Genomic DNA, 25,668 nt, shown 5'->3' on the forward strand with positions numbered 1-25,668 from the left:
TTTTTCAGGTATTCTTTCCCTCATGCCATCTTGCCTTATGAATAATACAATTTCTTGATTAAATGTGTTTTTTAAAAGGAAGCTCATTCCATTTCTTAAAATGTATTCTTTCCCCCAGCCCCACTACATATAGGTACTATGACTTAATTAACAGCAGTCTGGTTTATCATCTGCTTGTTGAAATGTTGTGCTGTCATGTACTTTGACAATCTGTTTTGAAGAGAAGATCATCTTAGATTTTTGCATTTGAGCAGGTTTTAAAATAAGAGAGTGTGTATTGCAAAACCCCAAATTTTTGGTAAAAGTAAAACGGGTAATTTGCGGTCAAAAGTGCCAAGGCTAATGTGCTGCTTTGAAATACGAAAGTTAGTCTGGAGGTAAATGTTAAAATTATTATAATGGAACCTTTTGGTTAATATATCTTAAGACTTTTAAAATACATTTTTTTTAAACTGTCACATGAAGAAAGGATTTTCTTTTAATTGGTGTGAGGTACTGTTCTGGTATGCGTGGCTGTCGTGATTTGTTTTATCGTAATAAATCCAAGAAGAAATAGTATACCATTTCAATGAAAATTAATTCCTTGTGATCTTAACTATTTTTAGGAAAACTGGATTTTTTAAGTGATAGTAATTCTCCTAAAAACGTTTCCCTGAATGTTGTCTGACACTGGGAGCCCGTGTAGCGTGTGAACGCCGATCTGTGCTGTCCCTGCTGTAAGTGGCTCCGCCGCGTTGAGCATCCGCGTCACGTGCGGTTGGTCCCAGCTCCTGTCCCCCCATGTGCTGGGGGGGAGGACGCACACGTGGAACACCGAGGGTGACTCGTGTACGTACAGGGTCTGTCTTGGGCAGAGAGGGTCTGTAGGAGAGTGGTATAAGATTTAATTTTGTGTGTGTTGATATACAAGCCTTAGCTGTCTTCAGAAGCTAAAGGTATTGCCCAAATATGCTTTTTATACCATGCCTATAAGAGATCTGGAGATCTGCGTTGGCATTCACTGAGAAGTGTCATCAGGCTCGGCAAAGCTGCGCTGACCCTGACAGTAAACATGACATTACAAATTCCTCACCGATTTTTGTTTTTTAAGGTAAATAACAACAACAAAAAGGTTCATTGTAAAAGTAACTTGATTCTATATTTCCAGCTCAGATTGTCTGGTCGATGGGAGAATGTTCAGGCTCTGTTCATCATCTGTTCTCTAGACCACAGCAAAGAATAAAGCAAGCACCTACTTTCCCATAAACTTCTATTTTGGGAATGTACATACAGCAAATACTGGTTTTCTTTTGAAGCGGAGGGACACAGGGTGATGGCGGTTGCAGGATTGGAGTCTGATATTATTTCTTTCTAAAAATAATGGTTTTGTTTTACAATACTATTTTTTATTTTTAGCACTGCAGACCACCATTCATTTTGATGTGTAGACATATTTAAAACTTTTTATCTCCCTGTATTGGGTGCTGATTAGTTGGTTGAAATCTGTAGTCTCCCTCAGAAAAACAGGTTTTATCAAGTGAGCTTTTAAAGTAACCTGTTAGTGCAAACACTTTTTCATGGGTCTTCATTGGTTGCAGACTTTGTGTTGTCTTTTGCCAGTTCTTTTGGTGGAATGTAAATCTCCATTTAACTGTGGAGTCCTTTAAGGAAATTGGATGGATTTGTAGCTCTTTGTACATAAAAGGAGGTTCATATTTTGCAGGTAACCAGTTGGTGGTTGCTTTTACCTGGCTCTTTTCCCTGTGTAGCCCTTGTTTGGATGAATGGGTGAAGGGTTTGAACGGAGTGGATTAGAATTCAGAACCGCCTGGTGGAAGACCTTAATTAGAAGGTTTTTGGGATTTTGTGGGTTAGATCTGAATCTTCTGTTTGCCACCAAAGCCTGGGATGCGGGGCGGTGTCACAGGGGTGCTGCTGTCAGGTGACAGCCCACGTCTGGTCACCGCTGTGCTCTATGAGGGGAACGAGGCTGTCGGAGGCTTTGAATAAACTCAGTCTTTGTGTTCCTGTGACAGTGGTTTTCAGTCGGCGTTGCCTAGAGGGCTGGGTGCTTTAGGCTGCTTGCAAAGGGTCTGCAAAAGATTATTTAACGGGGTGGGGGAGAGGCAAAAAAAAGCAGCTTTGTAATCTGCTGTGGAAATACACACATATGCAATATCTGCAAGTCTTTACTTACAATGAAAAAAAAAATAGGTGTACGTTAATCAAAAAGCTGAAAACTGTTTCCATTTGAAGTGAAGATTTTATTAAGTGCCATGTTTTATTTATTCAGCTATTTCATCTAGAGCACAGTATCATTACCTTTTAATTCTTACATGGATACTGAATTGTAATAACCACAAGGTGTGATTGGGTCATTTTCAGCATTTTTGTTGAACTAACTCCTGTTTGTGACAGGCACAGCAGCCAACTGGGAGAGGTGGTTATTGCTCCATCCAGCCTCTCGGCTGCATTCTGGGGCTGGTGGGGTGAAGGGGGCAGCCCACAAAAGGGTGTGTGTGCAACACTCCCTTCATTGCAGCCATCCTACCCTCGTGTTTCTTAACATGACCTCCTCTTCCAGCGCAGCCTTTGCAGCGTGAAGGGCAGCATTCCCAGCTGGAATCCTCTCCTAAGCTTTAATCACTGTTTACCAGCAGTTACTAGGTGTTGCGTGAGCTGCAGCATGAGCTCCCTCTCTTAGAGTCCAAGCACTCTTACCTCGAGCCCCGAGAGGAGCTGGGAATTTCCTGACCTCCGCTCTCCCACGTGACGGCATGGGAATGACCGGCTAAACCGTCATGCAGGCTGGTACTGAGAGCTGCTCTTCACATTGACTCTCACGTGAGGCTCCGGGTGGTGGTTGCCTGCATGACCATGTGCTGCAGGCACGTGGCCGTGCCCTGTGCGGCTTGTGCTGGAGCAGCACGCACGGCTCTGCGCTCCCGCCGCCGCCAGCTGATGCCCAAATTGCAGGGAAATGGAAAAGCTGCGCCTCTGGAGCGCAGCAGCGAGGGAAATGCAATATGCAGACAAGCCGCACGGAACTGCTTTCTGGATCAAAGGAAGATGCAAGATATGTTCAGGCAAATATTAAAAATAGCCTGTCACATGATAACGGAGAAAAGTGCTGAACACACAAGGCTTGTTAGTGCTAGAAGCAAGAATGCTGTCTCTCCTTCAAGAGATCTGATTTTAATATTCACTGTTACACGTTGATTATTGGTTAAGTAATTGCTTGACTGCATGAAAGAACTTGAAGTTAATTCAGAGTTCAAACAGTAAAGAGCATGAAACATCTTGGGTTTTATGCTGTACTTTAAAAAATATACCTGGCCTGAGTCTTCATTTCTCATCTGGAATAGTGCTTTCCACACAGACCTACTCAGGCAAGTAAGGGCTGTCTGCTGCTAGGAAGAGGAACAAGTATGGGTTTTGTACCCTTAGAAAGACATTTCAAGGATGTCTGAGTGTTGAACTTGTTGCAGTTACCTCGAAAAATTACAGCGTCTTCCTCAGAGCCTTGCTTCACATCTTTGTGTGTTAGAGAGCGTTTGAATTATTCTCTAGTGCAGTGATTAGATTTTAAGAAGCGAGTACACCCTGAAGTTCATAAAACAATGTTATAGTTGAGAGAAGACCTCATCAGGAGATGTATACAAAGCAGACATTAGTGTTATCTGATTAGACAAAGCTACTCGGAAACATATTAAATTGTTCAATCTCTGCATATTAGTATGACAGCAGATTGGCCATTGTGGGAGCTGGCAGTGGCCAGATTCTGCCCAATTAGTCTCAGCAATGAGTCCTTCACTCCTCATGCGGTCTCACTGATTTCAGGGTTGCTCAGCAGGCAGCCAGCGTGTTGACCGCTCTTCATCAGCTCCGAGATGGAGCAGCAAAATGTCACCATTTGTGCTCTTGTCGTTCATCAGTCTGGATTTTTTGTTTTTTTTTTTTTTTAAAGGGGGGTTTACAGCTCTTGATGTACCAGTGGAGCTTTCTCAGGATGAAAGGACAGAGTCACATCTGGTAAAGAGGACTTCAGAGCATTATGAAATCAGAAGCTTGGTTGGCCTCGTGGAGCTGTTTAGTATTTATATCACAGAAACATGATCATAAGTTTCCTTTTTTTTTAAAGTCTTACTTTCATAACAAATAATATATATTTTCAGTATTTTGTCTGAATTCCACAGAAGACTATGATGATCAGAAAAGGTTATTTCAACTAAGTTGTATTCAAGAAAAACCATGGTTTGATTTGTTCTACATTAAGTAGATGATGAAAACTCTGAAAAAAACATTTACTTGTGTCTCAAATCTACTCCATTTAATGGAGTAAATTACACTTAATGAGTTGGTATAGAACATGAATGTAAAATGCACAACTGTGTCAAAGTGAATGCATGACAAACAGATTTTGTAGCTTGTATTGCCTTTTTTTTTTTTTAATGACCAAATGGCATTGAAGAAGCCGTTGTGGTCCTGAGAGCTTCGCAGCCCAAGGGGCAAAGCTGACACAGGTAGGTGAGGCAGCCTGTGTCGCAACTTTTTGTGGGGCTTTTTTTTGTTTGTTTTATTTTCTTCTCTGCTAGGGCTCTCCATAGCACTTCAGCTTTGCATAACCGAGTTGCTATCCATCAAGTTTTAAACGAATACAAGTTATTGTTCAACCTGTCAAATTTCTGACACACTTAAAGCTGTTGTAGAGTTGTTCTTCTCAGTCCCATCCTCTGAACTAAATCTTGCTAGGGCTAAATTTGGCCCAGATTTTCGTTGTACACCATCCAACCCCATGGCTTAGCTCTTGTGATGTGGCACACTCTTGCTTCAGGGTTCTCTGCCCAGCTTTGAGAGAAACAGCTTCAGCTCTTCATCTTACTGGTGGTATTCTCTTGTTCCTATTATTTGCCGTTTAATGAAAACAATCATTGAGGATCTTACAGCTCTTTGCTTGTGTTTTGGTGTATGGCCCTCTGTAGGAGGAAATAAAAAAATCCAAATTGCATTAGAGTCCTAGAAAACTCAGCTCCTTATTAACTGCAACACAAATCTAGATTATTGCTGAAACAAAACTTGACAGAAACCCACAGATTGCTGTATTAGCATGCATTTACTACAAGCAGATGCTAGAGTGAACTACAGCAACGACTCATCTGTAACAAAGAGTCATCCTTAGATATGTAGGTGTATAAGCAGAGAGGCAAAAATGGGTAGTTTGTAAAAGACTTGTTGAGGATGGAGAATGGCTTAACAAAAAAAGAGTTCTTTTCCAATTAGCCTTAGGGAGCTCAGCTTGCTATAAATTCCTTGTTCTGGAACATGGCTGTGGACAATAGGTCAAAGATTAAGTAATTCATTACAGAACTAGTTGGTACTCCTGAACTTAATAAACAAATGAATGAACAGGGTCCTCTGTCCATAGCAAGATCCATTGCTTTGTGTGGCAATGGCAGGGTCTTAATTTTTTTGTCTAAAATGCCTGCAAGGCTACCCACTTCTTGTATGTGGATGTTACTACTAGTATATTTGTGATGACCTAGTAACTTAGCAATCATAATGCAGGTGAAAGCACTCAAAACAGAAATGAAATGTGGTCCCACTAGTAACTGCTTATAACTTGAGATTCTAAGGAGGCGAGGAAGGAAACTGTAGATTGCCTTTTGAAAAAGTGAAGAAACAATACTGTCAAACTTCTGAACACCAAATACTCCTGCAGAACTCTGACAGCACAATCAATATTTTAGTACAGCAAGGTTACTGAAATAATAGCACTAAACCTTCTTGTAGAAGAGGACATAACTCAAGGCTGCAGGATGTGAAACAGGCTCAAAGCAAGAGAGCTGCTTTGAAACACAGGAGGTGACTTAATTTAGTCATTTTTACAAACTCGCCATTTCAACATTCAGAAATGGGTCTTATTCCAGTAAGAAGTCTCCTTAAAAAACAGCTGCGCGTTTGGCTTTTAATGCTTACTAAGCAGGAACCAAGTACTCAAAACCAAATCCTGCTCCTCATCAAAACAGAGAGGGTTAAACTGACTTAATGTGAAGGACCCTGCAGCAATCAGCCGTACCACGGGTCCCTCTTTGTGCTGCACAATGGAAATATAGATGTTCCTGACGTCTGTAATCCCTGCAGCTGCGACCCCTCGTTGCAGCCTGGGCCATTTGGCTATTTTCTGTATGTAACTCTTGCAGTTCTGTTGCTTACTCTGATCTGCTATGAAAATAAACCGTATCCAGTCATGCTAGGTATGTGCGGCCTCTTGCGTGTTCTGGCTTCATGATTTTTGAGTATATCCGCTGATGTTAACCAAATGTGGAAAGGAGTTTGTGATTCTGAAAGAATAATCGTATTCCTAAAATTTCATGAAAATAGATGAGTGTATAGGGTGGAAATATGTTACTGAGCGGGAAGAGCTGTAATGTAAATGTGCATTTCCTACATCAGAGAATTTACATAAGACCTTTAAAATGCTTGATCTGTGTGAAATGCTTCTGGGAAAGCTGACACCCTTTTTAAACACCATGAGATGTCAGTTCTCTTTGAGAAACGAATATGCAAGGAACCAGGTTTAATTGATTTAGTGCGTGTTGAGGGGAGCGTATCGCAAACATTTTTGCACCATTATTCTTCCTTTAAAATTCTCAGCTCCCAGAGTCTTGTGATTTATATGAAACTGGAAGGTTTCATTTAAAAAGATACGTTAGATAACCAGCTACAGGGTTTGTAGGCAAATCTTGAAAGCGCTGAACCCAGGCGATGGAGCGATCTTGATCCTTTCTGAAGTCATGCACAATTATTTTACCTGAGAAGTTCCTGAAGTTTCACACAACCTTGCTGTACGTTGTTCCCCTTGTGCAGCAGCAACACCCCAGCTCCGCTGCCCGGTTTGAAACTACCTTGCAGCCAGCCAGCTTCAAATTTGCGGCCTGTTATCTTATCGCAGTTATTGCAGTATCACATGCGGGCAAGTGTCCAAGCGACCTTGTGTACGCGTCTTGCCATTCATCCCTCTCGGCCCGTTTTGGCCGGGGACCCGCGCACAAAGCTGCCTTGTACGGCTTCCTCTGGTCGGTGTAACTTTCCACTCTGCTACCGGGGTGGGTTAGGAGTGAATGGGAAACAAGGAACAGTGAGAGTGGGCTAAAAATGTTGAGGGATCAGAGAGGAAAAGTAGGTCGTGGCAGGGTATGTGTGCTGGGCGGAGGAACAGGGAGAGCAGAAGCTGGGAGAAGATTTGTTTTCCTATTGGCTTTTCAAAGTTGTGCAATTTAAGAATTGGATTAACCTGATATGACTTTGTTTTTCTGCCAGATTAGATATGTTGAGTTTCTTGGCGTTGTGAATTGTACAGTACATTGTGTGCTGTAAATATGGGTGTGTCGGGATAAAGCTGTAACGACACAACACGCAGTGCGGGGCAGCGCTGCTCCCGCGCTCTCCCGTTCCCTCTACCCCTGAGCACACAGACTTGTTGGGGCATTTAGAGATGGGTTAGAACCTCTCCGTGTTCCCATGTTCTGTTCCCAGCACAGCATCCAGACGTTTCTATACCCTTTCTGGAGAGGTAACACTTATCTGAGGCCCAAACATCCACTTGGTCTGGCAGTGGTTTATGCTATATGAAGTGTCTTTAAAACAACAACAAAGCTATATGAAGAGTCACTTGAGTTTTTTCCTGCTTTCTCAGCATTAAGTTGGAGAACATTTATGGGAAACGTTGCCTTTTTCTTTGCCCTGTTTCTTTTTCTAAACTAAGGCGTTGCTTTCAGCTTAACTTTGCAAGAGTTAAAAAATCAGATCCAGATCTGAAATAACTGCAAGTGCTGAGCTCACTGCTGCCTGAAGTACACCACAGCGGACTATGGATGTCAAAGTAAAATTTTCAGAGCAATGTATATCTTTTTGTGTTACATACACCCTGAGATAATTTAATTTTATATGCTGGGTTGGGCACATGGTGTAGCCTAATTCTCTTTGCTTAGGGCAGAGTGAGGGTGGAGTAAGGACTGACTTCCAGTGGAGGCCCTGCAGCTAGAGAAAGGTGGCCAGAATCAGAGCCCTGCTGAACTGGGCGATAGCTGCTCTGAGACCGGTAAAGTGTGCAGACTTTGGCGAGTGAAGCTGCAGATACCTTAGGGTACCTTTGTTTAATTCCCACTCTTGATTTCCAGGCTTCTTCAAGGACCCCATGTATCCGAGCAGGTTAGTCACCGGCGACTGACCACACTATGGCCTTTGGCACCAGCTGCCTATGAGTCTACGCTCAGTATCGTTACATGTACATTGAAAATGAGGAGTTAATTCCCCTGCCTGCAGTGAAGATTACTTTCCTTGGAAGAGCATAAATAGCAGATAAGGTTAATAAGTCATATCAAGATTGTGTCATGTTACTTAGCAATATGTTGTTACAATGCCTTACTCTAATTCAAAAAAAAAGGAGTTAGTTTATTAGATTTTTCTGAAATGGTAGTAGTCTGGTGATTGAGCCATTTTTTGAGTAACACAAATTGAGTAAAATGGAGCAGGAGGTTGACCTTGTGAACACCTGCATCACTCAACTGTATATTTAAATGAGAGAATTAGGAACAAGTATGGTATATTTAAAGTCAGCCTGTGTGTCAAGCTTTTGAGGAGCTAAAACCACAAGCCTTCAGTTACAAATGTTGGGCAGCTGTAGTTTGGTGTCTGTGTGAAGCACCATATCTGTTGGTGTCTGTGTGAAGCACCATATCTGTTGGTGTCTGTGTGAAGCACCATAGCTGTTGGTGTCTCAGCACTTGGAAAATCAGGGCATGGCTTGTCCAGACTCCAAGACCTGACACTGGTACATCCGTGAGCACATGGCTGCTCTTTCTGTTGGACTGGAGTCATCACCAGGTTTGGGAAACCCTTTTCCAAACTCCATTATATGTTCAGTTTTCTCAGGGCGACATGGTTGAAGTCATTGTTGAAAACTGTGGTAGTCTCTGTCTGGAAGCCGCTCTGAACACGTGAAAAGAAATCATTAGCCAAAGAGAGGGAAAGAATTAGAAGTGTAATTGTCCACTCGTGTGTCTCCAATTTCACCAGCTGCTGCACGTGTCTGAGTTATCAATTAATTTCTTTTAAAAAGTAAACAAATCTCACTTTTCTTATGTACTCATGACTGCTTCATCCGAGTTGCTCTTATCTGTAGCCAGGATGTACTTCTGAGGTCTCACATTTTGAGGCTTTTCTTTCTGCTCCCACGTGTAGCACGTTCTCACAAGTCACGTGCAGCTCTGATGCTGGCCAGGAATGCTGTTTGTTTCTGCCTAACTCACTTATTTAAAAACATCATTATCACTACTTTCAAAATATAATACCTTAGCATCAGGCAGGGCAGCTTTTATCCCATTAGATCCTGCATGCTTTTTGGATTGAATCCTTTGGGCAAATTCTGTCTCACTTCATGGATGTTTCTCTCTGTTTAGGAGTGCTACTTGGTGGTGATTTAAGTAGTGTCAGCAAAATCAGAGCCGTAGAGGTTATATATCACCATCAGTCATACTCTGCCTGTATCGGGCCACGTCTGAGAGGCCTTAGTACATCTAATTCTCCTGAATATGGAGTTTGAAGTCATTCAGCATTTGGCATTTTTGAGCCACTCTCATAATCCTCTACAATGAAGAATTTACAGCTCCATTTCCAGGTCAGGTCCTTTCGGAGTCTGCATCCTTGAAGGAGCTGATGATGTGTAAGTCCTGTGAAAATCCAGGTGAACACGCAGTGCTCAGCACCCTTGCCGAATGTGCTTCGTGCTATGAGTCCAGTTAACACACCATTAAAATACAGCACTGGCAACACTAGTGTCTTAAGTGAACACCTTAACTATCTGCCCTTCAGTTTATAGCCCCTGGCTTGTTGTTTCCCACTTTCTCACGTTTTCCCAAAGCCACTGGTGTGTACAGTCTGAAGATCACATTTAACCAACACAAGGAAATCAGCTTGGCCCGACGGGCTCCTCCGTCACGTGGCCGAGAATGTGTTCACTCTGTTCTGCCAGACTATGGCTAGCTGAGCAAAATACAGTGAAGCTCTGGGCTTCTGGCCAAGCTTTTATTTCAGTTTGGAGCTTACAGCCACATATTTGCTATTTGGCAGGACATCCACTGGGGTATATTTGGATAGTAATCTAGCATTGTTTTGCTGCTTTTTTCTCCTTTTTTTTTTTTTTTTAGATGCATACAGATAGCATAATCCCAACAGTTACTTGGGCCAGTCTGTACAGGATTTCTCAGTGTGCACCGTTATGTATGTGCACTCAGAACTTGTGGCCATGACCTTTGATAAATACAAGTCAAAGCAATTAACTTTCTTTTATTGAAAAATTCTGGATGTCCTACTCTTTGCCCCCGTGTGCTGATAACAGAGCTATGTTGTTACTCTTTCCAAGATCAAAAGCTTCGCTGGAGCTTGATTGAAGTCCAATTATGGAAGGAAGTAGCTGTGCTGAAGCTCTGAAAATAGCAATAATTGTTAAAATAATAAAGTGTGTCCTTGTGTGTCTTTATAATCTTTAAAACTTCTTTTGGGGGGAAGAGGGTGGTTTTCCTCTGGTTTTAAAATGAAAATATTAGCAAATGTCTTGGGAAAATAGGAGTGTGCTGTTAGAAGAACAAGTATCCCTCTCTGGATTTCTTACTTCAGTTCTATTTTCCACCCTGAGCTGTTTGCATGCAGCCTGACTCATGCAGGAAAATAAAGCTGGATTTGATTTTTAACTGTATGGGAGGCTTTGGGTTTGGGGGGATAAAGGTTTTATGATGCAAACTCATTTATTTCTCTGTGAAACAAAAACGGGCTTTTCAAAATACAGCATATTTTGGAAAGTTGGCGCTGGGTTTGAAACCCCAGCATCTCTGAGGGCACCCTTGGATGAAGAATTAGTACAAAAAGACAGTGCTTGGGGAGGGGGCACAAAACATGATCGGGAGCAGTAGTGTTGGAGGAGCAGCTCCTGTTTTTATGAAGGGACATTTCTCTTGAAGTGTGGGGAGGGGTTGTTTGGTTTGTTTTCTATGGACAGTACTGAGCCTCGAAGTCTGTTTTTATGGTGACTTTATCAGACACTTCGAGTCGTGTCTGAGCGGATCAATACTCGCAAAAGCTGATATAATTTTCCAGAAATCTGTATGTTGTTCTTCAGGTTATAAATATACAGATGCTTTCTCTGAGCGTTTCCTGAATCTTCAGAGAGAAAGGAACCTGGGAGAATGAGCCCTGTGGTGAGACCCTCACCTGGTGTCAACTGACAGAGCTTCAAGAAGGGAGAGCTTGCTTCTTGGTGTTAAAACTCAGCATTTTTACATGTCTATTCATCAGCTGCAGCGTTCAGTTAAGTTAAACATCAAAGTGAATAAATAGAAATGAAGATGATAATGTGGACAGTTCTAAGTAAATATTTTCCAGCATTTTGCACTGCTCACTGTAGGTGCTGCTTTGGTGATTTTACAGTTGTGACTCATTTGAACTTAGAGCAAGATTTGAACAGGGTTTGTCTTTTTTTTTTTTAACTCACGTGCTTGCACACACATCTGATATAGGACAAGATAATCCCTGTGTGAAAATCAACCCTTGTGTACTTTCTTTTTAGCCAACTGGACTCAAAATCACTAATTACTTGAGTAAAATCTTTTGCATTATCGATAAATGGTATCAAGTAATAAGCCCAGAGGATTGTACAGATGCAGTGAAGCCCTTTGATTTGTCACATGATCCTTCAAGACTAGAATTTTCTTAGCCCCTTAAATTACTAAGGCAGAACGTGTTATTTATTCATGTGAATCTTACTGTTACACTCCCTCCATTGCAGGAAGAATTATTTAGACTTTCTTCATTCACTTAAACATTTTAAAAACCATCTATTTATTCTCACCATGACAGTTTGATGTATATAACATCTTTAAAATATTCTGTCTAAAATAGTTCAGTTTGCTGCTCTTCACTGGGTTTGGATGGATCTTTGTTATACAAACTGCTTCGTTGCCTGCTGGAAATTTTAGTTGTCAAAAAAAACAACCTTAGATAGGGCTTAAAGATGTTTATACAGTCAGCAGCTATAACAGGGCTCAGAAACAGCCTTGCCTGATCTCCAGGAGCTGCTGAAACTCATCAAGCAGGTTCCTGCTAACCAATTATCCAGTTAAGCAGAAAGAGGAAAGGTGTTTCTCTTGCTTGTTTTTTTTTTGCTTTGCTGAGTTTAACCCATTCTTCCCCAAGCTTTAGTAATTGTGGACATCCGTAATGCTGAGATAACAGCAGTGGGGGTCAGGAGGAAGAGAAGGGATCTCTGATCTTCCAAATACTGGTCTGTGCATTAGTGTGTATCTCTCAAGTGGGCAGAGACACGCAGCATAAATCCAGAGCACTCTGATTCTTAGCGGTGGGTCCAACCCAGTGTCCCTCACCTGGCTTTTTGTCTTGCATTTTAACAAAATCTTTAAAAAAAAAGAAAATATTCCCCCTCCAACCAAACCCTTCCCCACCCCAAACCCCATAATGAATGTTTCATTGTTACCAGAGCAAATTTGTTGGTTCCCGAACACTCCTACTGTGTCTTGCTTGGAAGGCTTAAATTGCTTGTGTAACTGCTGCGGATAATATAAAAAAGCTCTTTCTAGTAGAGTTCTGGTTTCCACTACATATTATAAGAATAAATAAATGCTCAGATGGTACCAGACAGCTGGGTTGTCCACATCTGATTGTCTTCTCCATTGATTTTTAAGGCAGGGCATGTGCATGACTGTTTTAATGGCTATCAACACCAGATGTGTCTGCGTGGAAATTGTCAAGTCACAGTGCAGTTGTCAAATAATTTTGGTTGCGATTACTGGAAATAGTAAATGAGTGGGTGAGGTAAGGTGAAAAGACATCCTCAATTCCAGTAGAGAACAAGAGGATTTAGTGACTTTCCTGACTGACATAACAAATAATAACTTGGTGAATACTTTTTCGTTCTTACTACCTGCCCAAGGAATCGGTTCCATGAGCAGCAACATCTCCGTGGGTTCTCTGATGCGTAAGGAGGTTCCTCCAGCCAGGGAGTTAAGATCTTTCATTTACATTTTCACATAGCTTGTTAGTAATACATGTGGATACCTCTCTACTAAATCTCTATGAAATTGGCCAACAGTTTCAAGAGTTGTTGGGAGGAGACAGACGCGCACAGCACAATTGCACAGAACTCAATTATCTAGGAAATGAGCTAAAGAATAACCATCAATTACTGGGGCACTGAAATGAAGCTTGCAAAGTCATTGAGGGAACTGAAAGGCCACTTGGTATCTAAATTGTGTATTTAGCCGTTAGCCAGGTACATGGGATATAGTTGCCCACAGTTTCGATCCACACAAGCAGATTTGTATCTGTCCAGGACCTGTCTGTGGAGAAGCAAAGTGTAATTTGGTGAGTGCATTGCTTGGTTTGGTAGTGACTGGAAATGCTTACGAAGCAGCCGATATAAATACTCACCAGCTTCGGCTGCGGCAGAGCTTGATCTGGTGGTCAGCGCTAGCAGCTGAGTGGTCTGTGCAATAATCTTTGAGGACAGATAGGGCTTGCTTTAGTTTCCTGAGTAGCCTGAGGCTGTAACTGAATATTTCTGCTGTTCCACATTAGTTTTTTATTTTTTTAAAGGAAGATCTGTGAGTACAGAAGTTGGAATGCACGTTAATAACAAAACCTTAATAGACCCTTTTCGTCATCAGGATTTTATTGAGTTTTGCTTGTGTGTTGAGTCCTCAAGGACCTTATACAGGCAGCAAAATGAAGGCAAAGGAGGTAGAGCCAAATTTTGGGGTTACTGAGCAAGGGAGCTACAAAGCTGGGCGGCCACCTCATCCCTAGTGGATCGGAAAAAACCTTCTGAAACAGGTCAAGATGGGTTGAAACTTCTGCTTCAGTGAGTGCTTCTCCCAGGCTGCAGGTCGAGCGGGTGAGCGGTGCGGGTTGAACAGCACACGGATGGGCAGCAGCATCCAAGCGGGGTGTGGAGCGTGTGGAATGTACCCACACAAACGGCCTGGGCATGAGGAAGCGAGATGTTCTCACCTGTGAATAGGTGAGTTACTTCTGGAGAAGTGCACCAGAACACAGGGCTGGCTTCTGTAGGAGGAAAGCATTGAAGGTGGCACAAAGCATTTTTATCGTGAAACCAGCTCTTAATTTATTTGTGAAACTCAGAAGCACCATGAAGCTGGTTAGTTCCGTTTTCTTTGTTCCTTCTGCATTTGTAAAAGGAGAGCAAAGAAAAATGTTCTGTAAGCTTTGCTACCTTTTTAAAAAATATCATTTATATGGCACAGCTCTATTTTGTGTAATTTTTTTATATCCAAAATATAGAGGGCTTTAGAATAGAGGAAGAAAAGCTGCATATCTGAGTTTAAGATAAAATAAGATGATCTCTGTGACAGAGACAGCAGAAATGATGTGATATGACAGTTGCTGTAGCAACACCACCTACTTCATGAAAATCGGAGTTAACAGGAGTGTGAAAGGTAAAGCCCACATAATTTTCCAAGCCTATGAATTGTTGCTGCCCTCAGCTCGCGGTGCTTGCCAGCTCCCCAGTGTTCCTCATTTCATTAGGGCATGGATATGCCTTCTCTGCAGACCCAATGCTCCGATCGGCTGGGGCACATCACAGGAGCCTGTGGTGTCTTTGCCTACAGGTGAAGAAGAGGAAAACAATGAGGGGTCGTGTCCTATCCCGTCGTCCCCCAAATCCTCTCAAAAGCCTTGAACAATAAAGTGCCATAAGGCCTGTGCTGTCCCGCAGGTGTCCTGTATGGAGGATGGGATGACCGCCGTTGTGAAAAGAGAACCAGACCAGTGGATTTACTTCTGTGGGAATCAGCTTTTAGTAAAGCACTGTTATATTTAATATAAATTGTAAGTATTGTAGAGACTGAAGGTGTCAGAGATAAGTACATTGGCACTTGACCCCCTCCTGAATAAACCCCAAATAGTGGTGTTTCGTACCAGTGGTGGTTGCCCATGCGAGCAGGAGAATGCATTCCTTTTTAACCAAACGACTCTCACATTTACAAGTGAAGTTGAACAATGTCTTGCCCAGTGTTCAGTGTTGTCATTTCTTGTAATCAGACTTTCTTTTTGAAGTTCTCTGGTTTTGTCTGTGTCTGATGTGCCATGAAAACCTGTATTATGCAGCAGCTGTGAAGAAGTAGCTACGGACACGTGGGTACCGTCCGAATGCGACGGTCTGTTCTCCTGGAATTTTCTCTGAGCCACAGTTCTGTGTTCCCTTCCTCCTCTGAACCACTTCTCAGACTACCTGAGACTCATGCCTTTGTGTACTTTGCAAATGAAGATAAATACATCAATAGCGAAAAAGATACAACCACACACCCTTGTGCTTTCTTTGTGTGTGTTCATTTGGAATAGTATGTAAAACAGATTGGACCTCTGCAGTTATTGGCTGTAACAAACCAAATACAAGCTTTGGGGTTTTGGTGTGGTGTTTGTGTTGGTTTCGTTTTGGTTTTAGTTTGTTTGGTGTATTTTTTATTTTGGTTTGATTTGTGTTTGTTTTCCAAAACATGCTGGAGGCCCCTGATTTAAGGCAGAGAGAAAAAAAGTGTACTAAGGAGTGTTATGGGAACAGTGTATCTCCATGATGGCAGCTCTACTTCTTAAAATGTGATTCTCTTATACAAATGACCCTCTATAAAGCATCAATTTAGTTTTGTCACATAGCGTACTTTGTTTTATCGAACAAAAAAAAGGATTAAAATGAAAAGCTATGTCAACAGAGAGTTGGGACGGATCAAAAGAAAGGCGAAGTTTGCAAGTTCCTGTGGCTCTGCCCAGTGACCCTTTTTCTTCAGGGCTGTATTGAGCGAGCAGCCGATAGCATCTCCTGCCTCGCCGCCCGCTGCCGATTGGGAGGCAGAGGAAACGAACCCGTTTCACGTGGCTTTTCCATGCCATTGGAAATCTCACTTAGCTGTGTTTTGATAACACACCCAAGCAAGATGGGCTTGGGTACCAGAACTGGGTAATAGATACGTGAGTCATGGGTGGCATATGCTTTCGGGATTACACGGTGGCTTTTTGCAAGACCTGTTTACTCACTGGGAGCGTGCTGTCCTGGATGTGCATTAGCCAAATAAATAGAACAATGTGAGAGGAACTTACTTGGTCTGGAGTCCTGCTGAGCACATTGGCAGTGGCATAAACACAACTTAAGGACAAGCGTTGTCTTTGTTTTGAGTGGTATTCCACGTGAGGGCATATTTATGGATGCCATATGCGGCTGTTATCTAAAGTGGGGGCTCTATCTAAAATCTGCTCTTTGAGTTTGGTTTATTAAAGCTGGGTATGTAATTGTCCAAGGAAAGAAAAACAAATCTCTTTGTCTTTTTATTAACAATTGTGATGCTTCTCTGGAACCTTCCCTTTAAGAAAACAAATAGTTGTACTTTTTGAGGAACCTTACTATATGTGAATTGCCAATTAATGAAAATATATATAGATATGCCAAAGGACATCACGAAGTTCCAATGCACCAGGGAATACCAGCATCTTAAAGTGAAACATGCTTCTAAGCCGAGTGTAAATCAAAATTAACTACCTGTCTGAATGTGCTTCCTGCAGCTTCTCTCCAGGCCCCGTCCCCACTGAATGCCGTTTTCTCCTGTCTTTGTAGGGCAAGCAGCGCCCTACAGAAGATCAAGAAAGGCATTTAAGAGCGCTGTGGATTCCATGCTTTTCAAGAATTTGAAAATCCCTGGGCAGTGTTCTGGGAGCAGGATCAAACCCTTGGTTTCTGTGGGTAGCGCTTGTGCAGGGGAAACACTGGGGACAGGAACAACTACTTTCAGGCAGGGGCTGGTTTGGGAGAGAAAAAAGGTTTTATTTCCTGGCAGCATTTAGAAACAGGGCCTCGTGGAGCCAAGTGCCGCCTTCACACGGGCTGAAGACAGCGTAAGGTTTGCAGAGGATGGATTTTGTACAAGAGCAGAGTCTTAAGTCCAGTAGACATAGTGGAAGATTTTACCTGGTGGTGCCTCATATTTTTTATTACTTTTGAAGGGCAGAATGTTACTGGCACAGCAGGCATAGCATGTAATATGCACGTTATGCTAACGGCATACAAGAGTTGCAAAGTCAAGCCCTCAAAAGTGTGCAAACATTTGACCAAAGGCCACATGTCCAGTTTCAGATAGCACCCCCTTCCCTTGTCTGCTTGCAAATGCAGGTTTTAATTATATTATATCCTCTTTGTTCCCTTTTCCCTTTTTGAATGTAGAGGTCAGAGCAGCTCTGGGTTGAATCAGGGCTGTATCAGGAAGGAAGCCGTTGTCTGTAGAATCTTGACCTCATTTTCTGCAGATGTGAGAGGATTTGGGGAACAGCAGGAGGAGAAGGGAAAATCTGGCAGGAAAGACAGAAGGATTTTGTCTAGAGAGACTGGATTTTGCCGTGAAGCTTCAGCAGAATTCTGAGCAAATCACTTAGTTATATGGGCTTGTCACGCTGCATCTTTGCTTCCCATTTGGATACCTTGGGCGCCCCTCACATCAGTGTACAGCCCCCAACCTCCAACAAGTCGGTGAGAGTTGATTTGAAATGCCGATAATGTTGGCTAACCTGAGAGGCTGGCTGCATACTTTTGATTTAAAACGTCTGTACTTCTTCACCTGTAAAGAGGTAGTGCTGCCCCTTTTTTCATTGGGGTCTTGTGGGGAAAAAGATGGTTTCTGTGAAGCACACAGGTGCAGAAGCTGTCAGTGCTGGAGCTCCTGCAAAGCTGATAATTGTATCTTTGCAGGAGGCTGGAATAATTAGCGGCAAAGAACGCATGGGCCCATTTAGATAAATCAAAATGGGTGAAACAAGGGACTCCTGCCCTGTTCTCTTCAACGATGCTTTTCTGCTGGGTGCATTCATGCCTGCAGTAGCTGGATTTTAAGAAGGCAAACGAAAGGGCAGTAACACAGATCCAGCAGCCAGTGCACAGGCCACTAGCTCAGTTCAGTGAAAAGTTGGCCAGAAATTTTTGACAGGTTCAAAACAAAGTATAATATTTTTTTCTGAACCTTTTTCGGGAAACTGTTAGACCCATTTTGGCAGAAACATAATTGGCACATACAGATCCAAAGAGAATGGTTGAAATCTGGCAGCGGTCTGAGGAACTGAAGACGGCATCGTCTAATGGGAAGTGTCAGATAATCTTAATAAGAGTACCAGTCCTGCCTGAAATAATAGTGGAGAGGCCCAGAGCAGGAGGCACACAATGCTGAGAGGGGAAATGACAATTCTCTTATAATTAAATGCACAAGGTTTGTAAACAATGCTGGTATCTTTAAAAAGTACACATTTTAAAAACACTTGTGTGTGCCAGTCTTTTAGTGCTTGTTAAAAGCAGCGAGTGTGTTGAGGTTGCGTTGGTTTAAGATCCTTCTTTCCGCAGGAAGCGTTTGCCGTCACCCCGCGTTCGGCAGAATCGAGTTCATGTAAGATAAGGAACAGAGGAATGTCTGTGCCAGGTTGGAGCACCGGTCAAAAATACACTAATCTCCTGTTGCTTCAGAAGAAAATCAAGCTCCTCTAATAACTGCGTTAGATAAATACACACAGAGGTGAAGTATCTTCTCCACCCCAGGCAAAGGGGCTGGTTTTGTCCTGCTGGAAGATCACACTGTGGCTCGTCATTCCCTTTAGTGCTCGTATAGATTATGGTCTGGTTATCTATATAATTGTTTTGGTTTCTCTTATAATATCGTGACTGAGGAATTATAATATTGTCCTTAGTTAAACCTTGGTCTCCAGAGTTTTCCTTTTCTGTTAGCCGTGGGGATTTTTGCCTGCCTTGATTCCTGCGCGCTGCCTTGTGTTCTGCATCGAGATGACTTTTCCTGGAGGCTGAAGGGGTTAATGCGGACAGAGATGACAGATTAGTCCGGTGCAGGATTTGGAGTAAGAGAACTATCCCAAATAGCTGGCCGGCCGCCAGGCGGATAGACGACTTGGAAAACCGATCAGCAGAGCTGTGGGCTTCTCTGGAGCGGCTCCGCGTGAGGATTATCTGTCAATTTAACTGCTGTACTGCACAGTCAGACCAACATACCCAAAGTGTCTTTAGTTTATATAAGGAAAAACTGTTAGCAAACACATATTTTACCTCTGGGCTGCTAATAAATTGAATGAGAAACTCCTCTTTTCTTTCCCTCCAACATATGTGTGAAAAACAGGGGAAAATATTTTGATTAGAACATTTCCGCTCGCTTTTCTTTTCTTTTTCTCGTCGCTGTTCTCCAGCCAGCTGTTGAGCTGATGAAAAGTGTGGAAGGGCTGCGAGAAGGGAGACTTTGTGAAAATCAGGCACATTTCTTCGGGAGCTGAATGATTCAAAACTGAGTTCCACATAATCCACCAGGGATCCCTTGCGATACAAATAAGAAGTCTGTCAAGCAGCGGTGCAGTTGAAGAGGTTATTTCTGTCTTAACTCTCCTGGGCACAGCTGGTAGGTGGGATGTTTCAAAAGGGGGAAATTAAGAGTCAGGATATGGTGATTGAGCTCCCCATGATACCAGGTCAGCATTTTGGTTTTGCAGGTATATAAAAATGCTACTGTAGTTTTGAATTATGAATTTTAATTATTGCAGGCAATTAAAAGCTTTTTTTTTTTTTTTTTACCAGCAATTTGGTGACCTAAATGACACAAGTGAATGGCCTCGGTCCATTTTTCTTTGAACAAGGAACCACACTGAAAATATTGCCATTATTTTGGACTTCCTCACTGGCAACCTCTGCTGCGAGGAGGAGGACTGAAAGGGTTAGGACAGCCAACTTTCTTTCAAGTCCTTCTTTCTGGAAAATTTTCCGCTATTGCTAATATCTGCCAAAGCAACACATTAGCAAGATGTTGGGGCAGCTGTAACTGCTGGGGTTGTGAAAACCTGCTGGGTCCTTGGCCAGGAGGCACCTGGAGCTGTGTCTGTCCTGGCGTTCTTGCTGTTTCTTGAGTAGAGCTCTACAGTGGGAAAGTCTCCAGAAAAGAGGCCAGTGTTGACATAGTTGTGGTCTCTCCAGGCCGTGGTTGAGACACATCACCAGGGTGGTATGAAGGGAAGTTTCCATTAACCATTGTTCCCAGCTTGCATCCACCAGCACCACTGTGGAGTTCTGCAGCTGGATTTCCAAAAGAGCTTAATGCTCAAGAGCTCTCATTTCATCAGCTTAAATAGAGGGGCCGAGTTCTTTCTGAAACACTTGGCAGTCTCAGCCCCCATTGAGAACAAAGCTAAGCACATTAAACAGGCCAGCCACTTCACTGCTCTGAAAATTTGGCCGCTATTGTGAGCGCAGAGTGTTTAAATAATACAGAGACTGGCTACAAAGGCATCTGGTCCTGATGCCGAGCGGTGAGGGGCTTTACCTTGGCCCGGCCTCAGTGGCTGATTCCCTGTGCATCGCAGCCTCTGACCGGCTCTGTCTCCGGGTGTTGTGACAGCCCTCAAGCTTGCTGATGTGAGGATTAGTCGGCTGCTGGGCACATGATGTTCAGATTGCTGTGCTTATTTGACCTACCTCTGATTGCGAGGAATTTAGTGCGTAAAAATAACACCCTGAACAAATTTGGCAGAAGGATGCGCAGCTCAAGCGCCGTGGCGAGGAGTTCGGGCAGCCGTGTGCTCCTGCAGTCGCAGCAGCGCCAAGTCCAGCGCAGCCCACGCTGTCGCCCTGGGTTCCTGCATCACATAGATGCAATGGCCGTTAGCCAGTAAACTAACGAGGACAGGTTCCTGGCTTGTGGTGTTGGCAAAACTTGAGAGAATAAATAAAAAGTCACGGAATGCCAGGAGTTGCCTAATGTAAAGCTCTGGACAAGGAGTTTTTCTGGTTTTTCTGTCTGGGCTTTTAGACACCCTTATTAACTCCGTTGTGCTCCCTGGAGTTCCTGATCACCTAGAGGAGTGTGACAGGACAGGGAGTCGGCCTGCGTGGGCTGATACAGGTGTGCATGCAAGAACATCGCACCGGGCAGGAATCTTCAGGCACCTGGATGATACCGTTCAGCTTCGAATTGAGCTTCACACTGACACCTGGGACATCTGTTTGCTGAAGGACCAGGTCTTCAGTAGCGAGAGCTTCTTAGACTGGGGAAAGTGAAATGTGTGCACGTAGGGAACAAGGCAGGATCTTGATTGCTGTAGGTTGTTCTCCCCGATCACCTTGGAGATGCATCGCTCTCACCTTTATTTTGCTATTGCGTTGGTAAGATGCGATACCTCAATGCCACGTATTTAAAAAGAGTATTTTTTCCCTTTACCTTTTTCAGAGAGCTATTGTACAGTTTATTGAATCCAATGATTACAAAGCTCCTGTAATTGTGTAATATGGCGCACTGTAGATAAATGATAATATGTAAACTGATACCGTGTATCTAGAACTTCAGCAATATTTAAATACAGGCTCTTCTGGTTTAGTGCCGTTGGAAAGCCAGGGCAGATTTCACAATCTGCTTGACTTTTAGAAACACTCTGCATGCTCACCCGGAATATTATAGAAGTATTCAGAGCTGGTGTCTTGATTCATTTTTATCTGTATTACAGAATTTGCAAGATTTGTATGTGAGTATGTCTATATATTTGCATTTTTAAAAGATCTGGCCACTCTGGTACAAGCATACATCAAAGGAAACTTTCCTGCATTTAATCCTTTAAATAAGCCTGTTTCTGCCAGCCCATACATCTGACATGAGATGAGATTAGCCATCCGTTTAAAGGCAGGCTATGAGTGCCGTGGTGCGTTCAAGCAGTTCCCTGCTGGCTCTGTACAGACACGGCGATGTGCTGAACACCCGGGCGGGCATCGCCGCTGTCCCCGGGCACGGCCGAGGCGCTTCCCTGGGGAAACCCACCGCGCCCCGGGCAGCGGAGCGGGCCCTGCGCGTTCCCGGAGTCGTTCCGTGTCCGCGCTGCCGCCCCCGGGGCTCGAACCGCGGAACACGCAACCCCCGCTCCAGGCGGCGGGACGAGCGGCGGCCGGGAGCGCCCTCGGGCGGCCGCGCGGGGAGAGGCCGCTGCCGCCTGCTGCTGCCTCCTGCTGGCCGGCGGCGGGCTCTGCTGGCAGTGACGAGCCGCAGCACCAAACAGCGAGCGCTCAGCAGCAAAACACCTTGCGGGGCCGGAGGCTGAAGGGGAAGCGCAGTGCTGTTGGCACAATGTGGGTAGCGGGATCCTTTCACTCCCTCTCCTATAGGTCCACATCTATTTTAATAACTTTGATCCTCCTTTTTTCTTCTCCCAGGCTCTTACTAGCCTTTCCTGGAAGCCAGTTTCATCAGTGCTATTTTAAAATAAAAGTTACAAAAGATGAGCTCACAGTTAGCAAGCCCTGGTTTGCACAATGCAATTCCCCGGTGCATTTTTCTATGCAGTTCCAATATTGTTGCTGTGATCTTTTAAATCAAAATAAAAACTACATTGTTAACACTGGCCTTGGTTTAGAATTAGAACTGACATTTAATGTTTACCATTTTACACCCTAAAAGCTGCAGAGGCAGACACAAATAAGGAAATATTACACAGTCACAGGATGTTTGTGTAGTTATTATGAAAGCTGTTGTATTTCTAAAGTCAAAGTGAATTAGCTAATAGCCAAAATTATAAAAGACTATCTGCTTCAATCAGAAGTCTTCCCTCTGAAGTCTGTGAGGCTGGTACTTCTGAGGCATGTGGAGACTTAGGAAAATTCTGCCCTCGGGAATAGTCCATGTTTAGGCAGCGGACTTTAGGATCCTATTTTTGAAACCTTTGGTTGAGATTTTAAATTGGATTTTTTTTGTGGAAATACTGCCTGAATTGGTATTGCAGGATCTTGAAGGCTGTATCTAGGATTAAAAAAGAAAAATGGGTGATATCATTCTCTTCTGGGGAGATAGGCTCCATTTTATCAGATTTTATATGCCATAAAGGAGCAATTTGGCATAAAGAAGTGTTCTTTCATTTTTGCAGAGCATCTTTAAGTAGTCATCATAGCCTTTGGTGTTGCTGGTTTCCTTCACTGTCTTTTTAGAATATCACCGGTAGAATCACATAGAAAATACCGCTCTCCTTAGTGGAGTGCTTCAGCACAGCTTGAAAGTACATTTTCATGAGATATTGTCCTATTGCGAGTGCTGTATGTTGTTCGATTGTAAACTAAACTTACCCTCAAAGGTATGTATGAAGAAATCCATGAGAAAAGTGGGAAGGATTACAGCATGGTGGATAAATCAGAGCTACATGACAGTACTTATGATTTGTTCCTGAGGATCTTAATGAAATGACATGAGTCAGAGCGATATGTCTTCTGCCAGCAGTCTAGTGCAACTTGGTGTTGGATTTGGTGATCTTAAGTGGGCAGCCAAGATTAGCAACCAAAATTAGGCACCAACTGTGAAAATAATGACACGAGCATATCTGGATATGTGCCCTACAAAATGGACAATCTAATATTTACAATGAAAGCTTGAATACCTATTGCTTGTAAAGTTTTTCAGGATCTTCTAAAATCCATATTGGGTGATTTTATTTACATATTTTCTTCTAACATAGATGAATTTGTCCTTTATTTCCGTAGGTCAGATCTTGCCAGCAAACCGAAACACACCAAGTCCCATTGATCCCGAGACTATCCAAGTTCCTGTTGGCTACGAACCCGACCCTGCAGATCTTGCTCTTTCCAGTATTCCTGGCCAGGAGATGTTTGACCCTCGTAAGCGCAAATTCTCTGAAGAAGAGCTGAAACCACAGCCGATGATTAAGAAAGCTCGCAAAGTCTTCATTCCAGATGACCTGAAGGTAAATTGGAACTGGTGATGAGGGTGTTTGTACAGACTCTATGACAGTTATTTTCTGACATAGAAGTATGACTCTGTTTTCTCCTTTAAGGTAAACCTGCCAAACTAAAGTTGCAGAATAAAACTACAATGTTTCTGAATAAGACTGAGGGGAGGATGTCCCTTATTAGTTATGCAACAGTTGAAATTCATGGGATCTATATTAATTTCCTTTGTATGCCAGAAACTTCCTGCGTGACCTTGGACAAGCTTATTTTGTCCCATATTTCCCACTTATGAAACAATCTGAATATGTTTCCTTTTCCTCCATCCTCTCTCTGTCTCATCGGCATGGACTGGGCGTTTTTTTACGGAAGAATCCATCTCTCACAGGGTCCATGGATGTCCCTGATAATGACAGAATGGAGCAAACTGTGTCTTCTTTGGAAGTTTAGCTCTGTGTTTATTAATCAATGGGAACACTGTAGTAGACTCTACTAATCTATGTGAGAGAATCAAAAGCAGAAAACAGACTAAAATTATTCTAACAAAAAGAGTATTTTAATACAATATTTTAAGTATATTACGGTAGTATTTGAAAAGCAAGAGCACCCTTGTCTATGCTTCTCACAGCACTCACATGAGTGTTCGGCCGAAGAGTGAACAGGAGGTTCAGGGTCTCGTTTCCCGAGATAATCACGCCGGTCGCCCTTGACTCCTTTCAGAGGGCTTGACCCAGGCGCTGCCTCGGCCCTGGGTGCGGAGCGGCTGCCGAGGTCTGGGGGAGGGTAAGCAGATTAGACCAGGCAATCGCCTCTGGGTTGCATGTGATTTTGAAATGCCAGCCTTACCTCTTTCAGGCCTGGATTAAGGGATTTGCCATAGCAATTTGTTAAAATAAAGATGGATGAAGCCTAGGTGGCACACTAATGAATTGCTTAAAGCTGATTTTTATAGGGTGGAATGAGATGGGAAATTATAAACAAGATTTGGGTCATAGCTTTTTGCTGCATGCTTGTTTTTGAGAGGATTTTTGGGAGTCCTACCTAAATACAGGTGAAAGCAGTGTAGAGATACTGTGGCTCAAAATCATCAATGCTGCACACCTCATTGAGCTAATATGAAGCAGTTGTAGAGTTCTTGCAGCAGTCGTTTTGCTCTTGTTTTGCCTTTATGCAACAGCGGGAGAAGATGCAGAGCAGCCGTGTCAGGCCCGGGCTGCCTCGTGCTGGAAGATGCAGGAGCGATGGAGCGTTTGTCCGCTCGGTGAGCACAGGAGCGGGCGGCTCCTGATCCCTGTAGTGGTTACGGTGCTGTGCCACCGTGCTTGATGACACCCGAGAGCCACACAAGCAAATGTGAGCGTATAAAAACGGAGGGATGACTGCGGGAGGCGGAGTTTGAGCTGTTTAACTTGACCAGGGGATTAGGGGTTGAATGGCTGCATCGCTTCCTCTGCAGAGAACTGAATTTCACTTTTTGTGAGAAATTCTGCCCACTTTTTTCTTTACTGACCTGTTCTAAATTCCTAGAACTTCATTCAGGTTCAAAGCAACGTTGAAGCTGCTGTTTTCACTGAAGGTTACTTCACTGAAGAGTGGAAGAATCAGGTGAAATGAAGTAGTAGCTTTAGAGCCATTTATGCACCTATGCCTCCTAGAGGCAAATCTGGAGTGTTAACGCTTTGGGGATGTGTCAGCTTACGAAACTTCAGAGTTTAGTGGACCTATTTCTGGCAAATGCTTTTTTCTTCTTCCACAGTCAAAGCCTATTGCACTAATCCCTTGGCGGTTGGTACCAGAACAGCCATCCTTGTTGTGCCAAGGAATCCTTTTCCAGCGGCTCGCTGTTCAAGGTGCAAACAGGAATG

At 43.2% G+C, this 25,668-nt stretch overlaps 1 protein-coding gene across 1 annotated transcript in view; it reads left to right on the forward strand.

Annotated features, from left to right (window-relative positions):
- HLF (HLF transcription factor, PAR bZIP family member) overlaps positions 1 to 25,668 on the forward strand; it is a gene marked incomplete at its 5' end in the record, with an annotated part of 31,227 nt that overhangs the window by 3,685 nt on the left and 1,874 nt on the right. The window contains one exon of the mRNA XM_080356671.1: positions 23,600 to 23,820. Coding sequence (XP_080212797.1) covers positions 23,600 to 23,820 — 221 coding nt within the window. The remainder of the gene's footprint in view (positions 1 to 23,599; positions 23,821 to 25,668) is intronic.

The sequence above is a fragment of the Nesoenas mayeri genome, assembly GCF_963082525.1.
Source record: "Nesoenas mayeri genome assembly, chromosome: 19".
NCBI lineage: Eukaryota > Metazoa > Chordata > Aves > Columbiformes > Columbidae > Nesoenas > Nesoenas mayeri.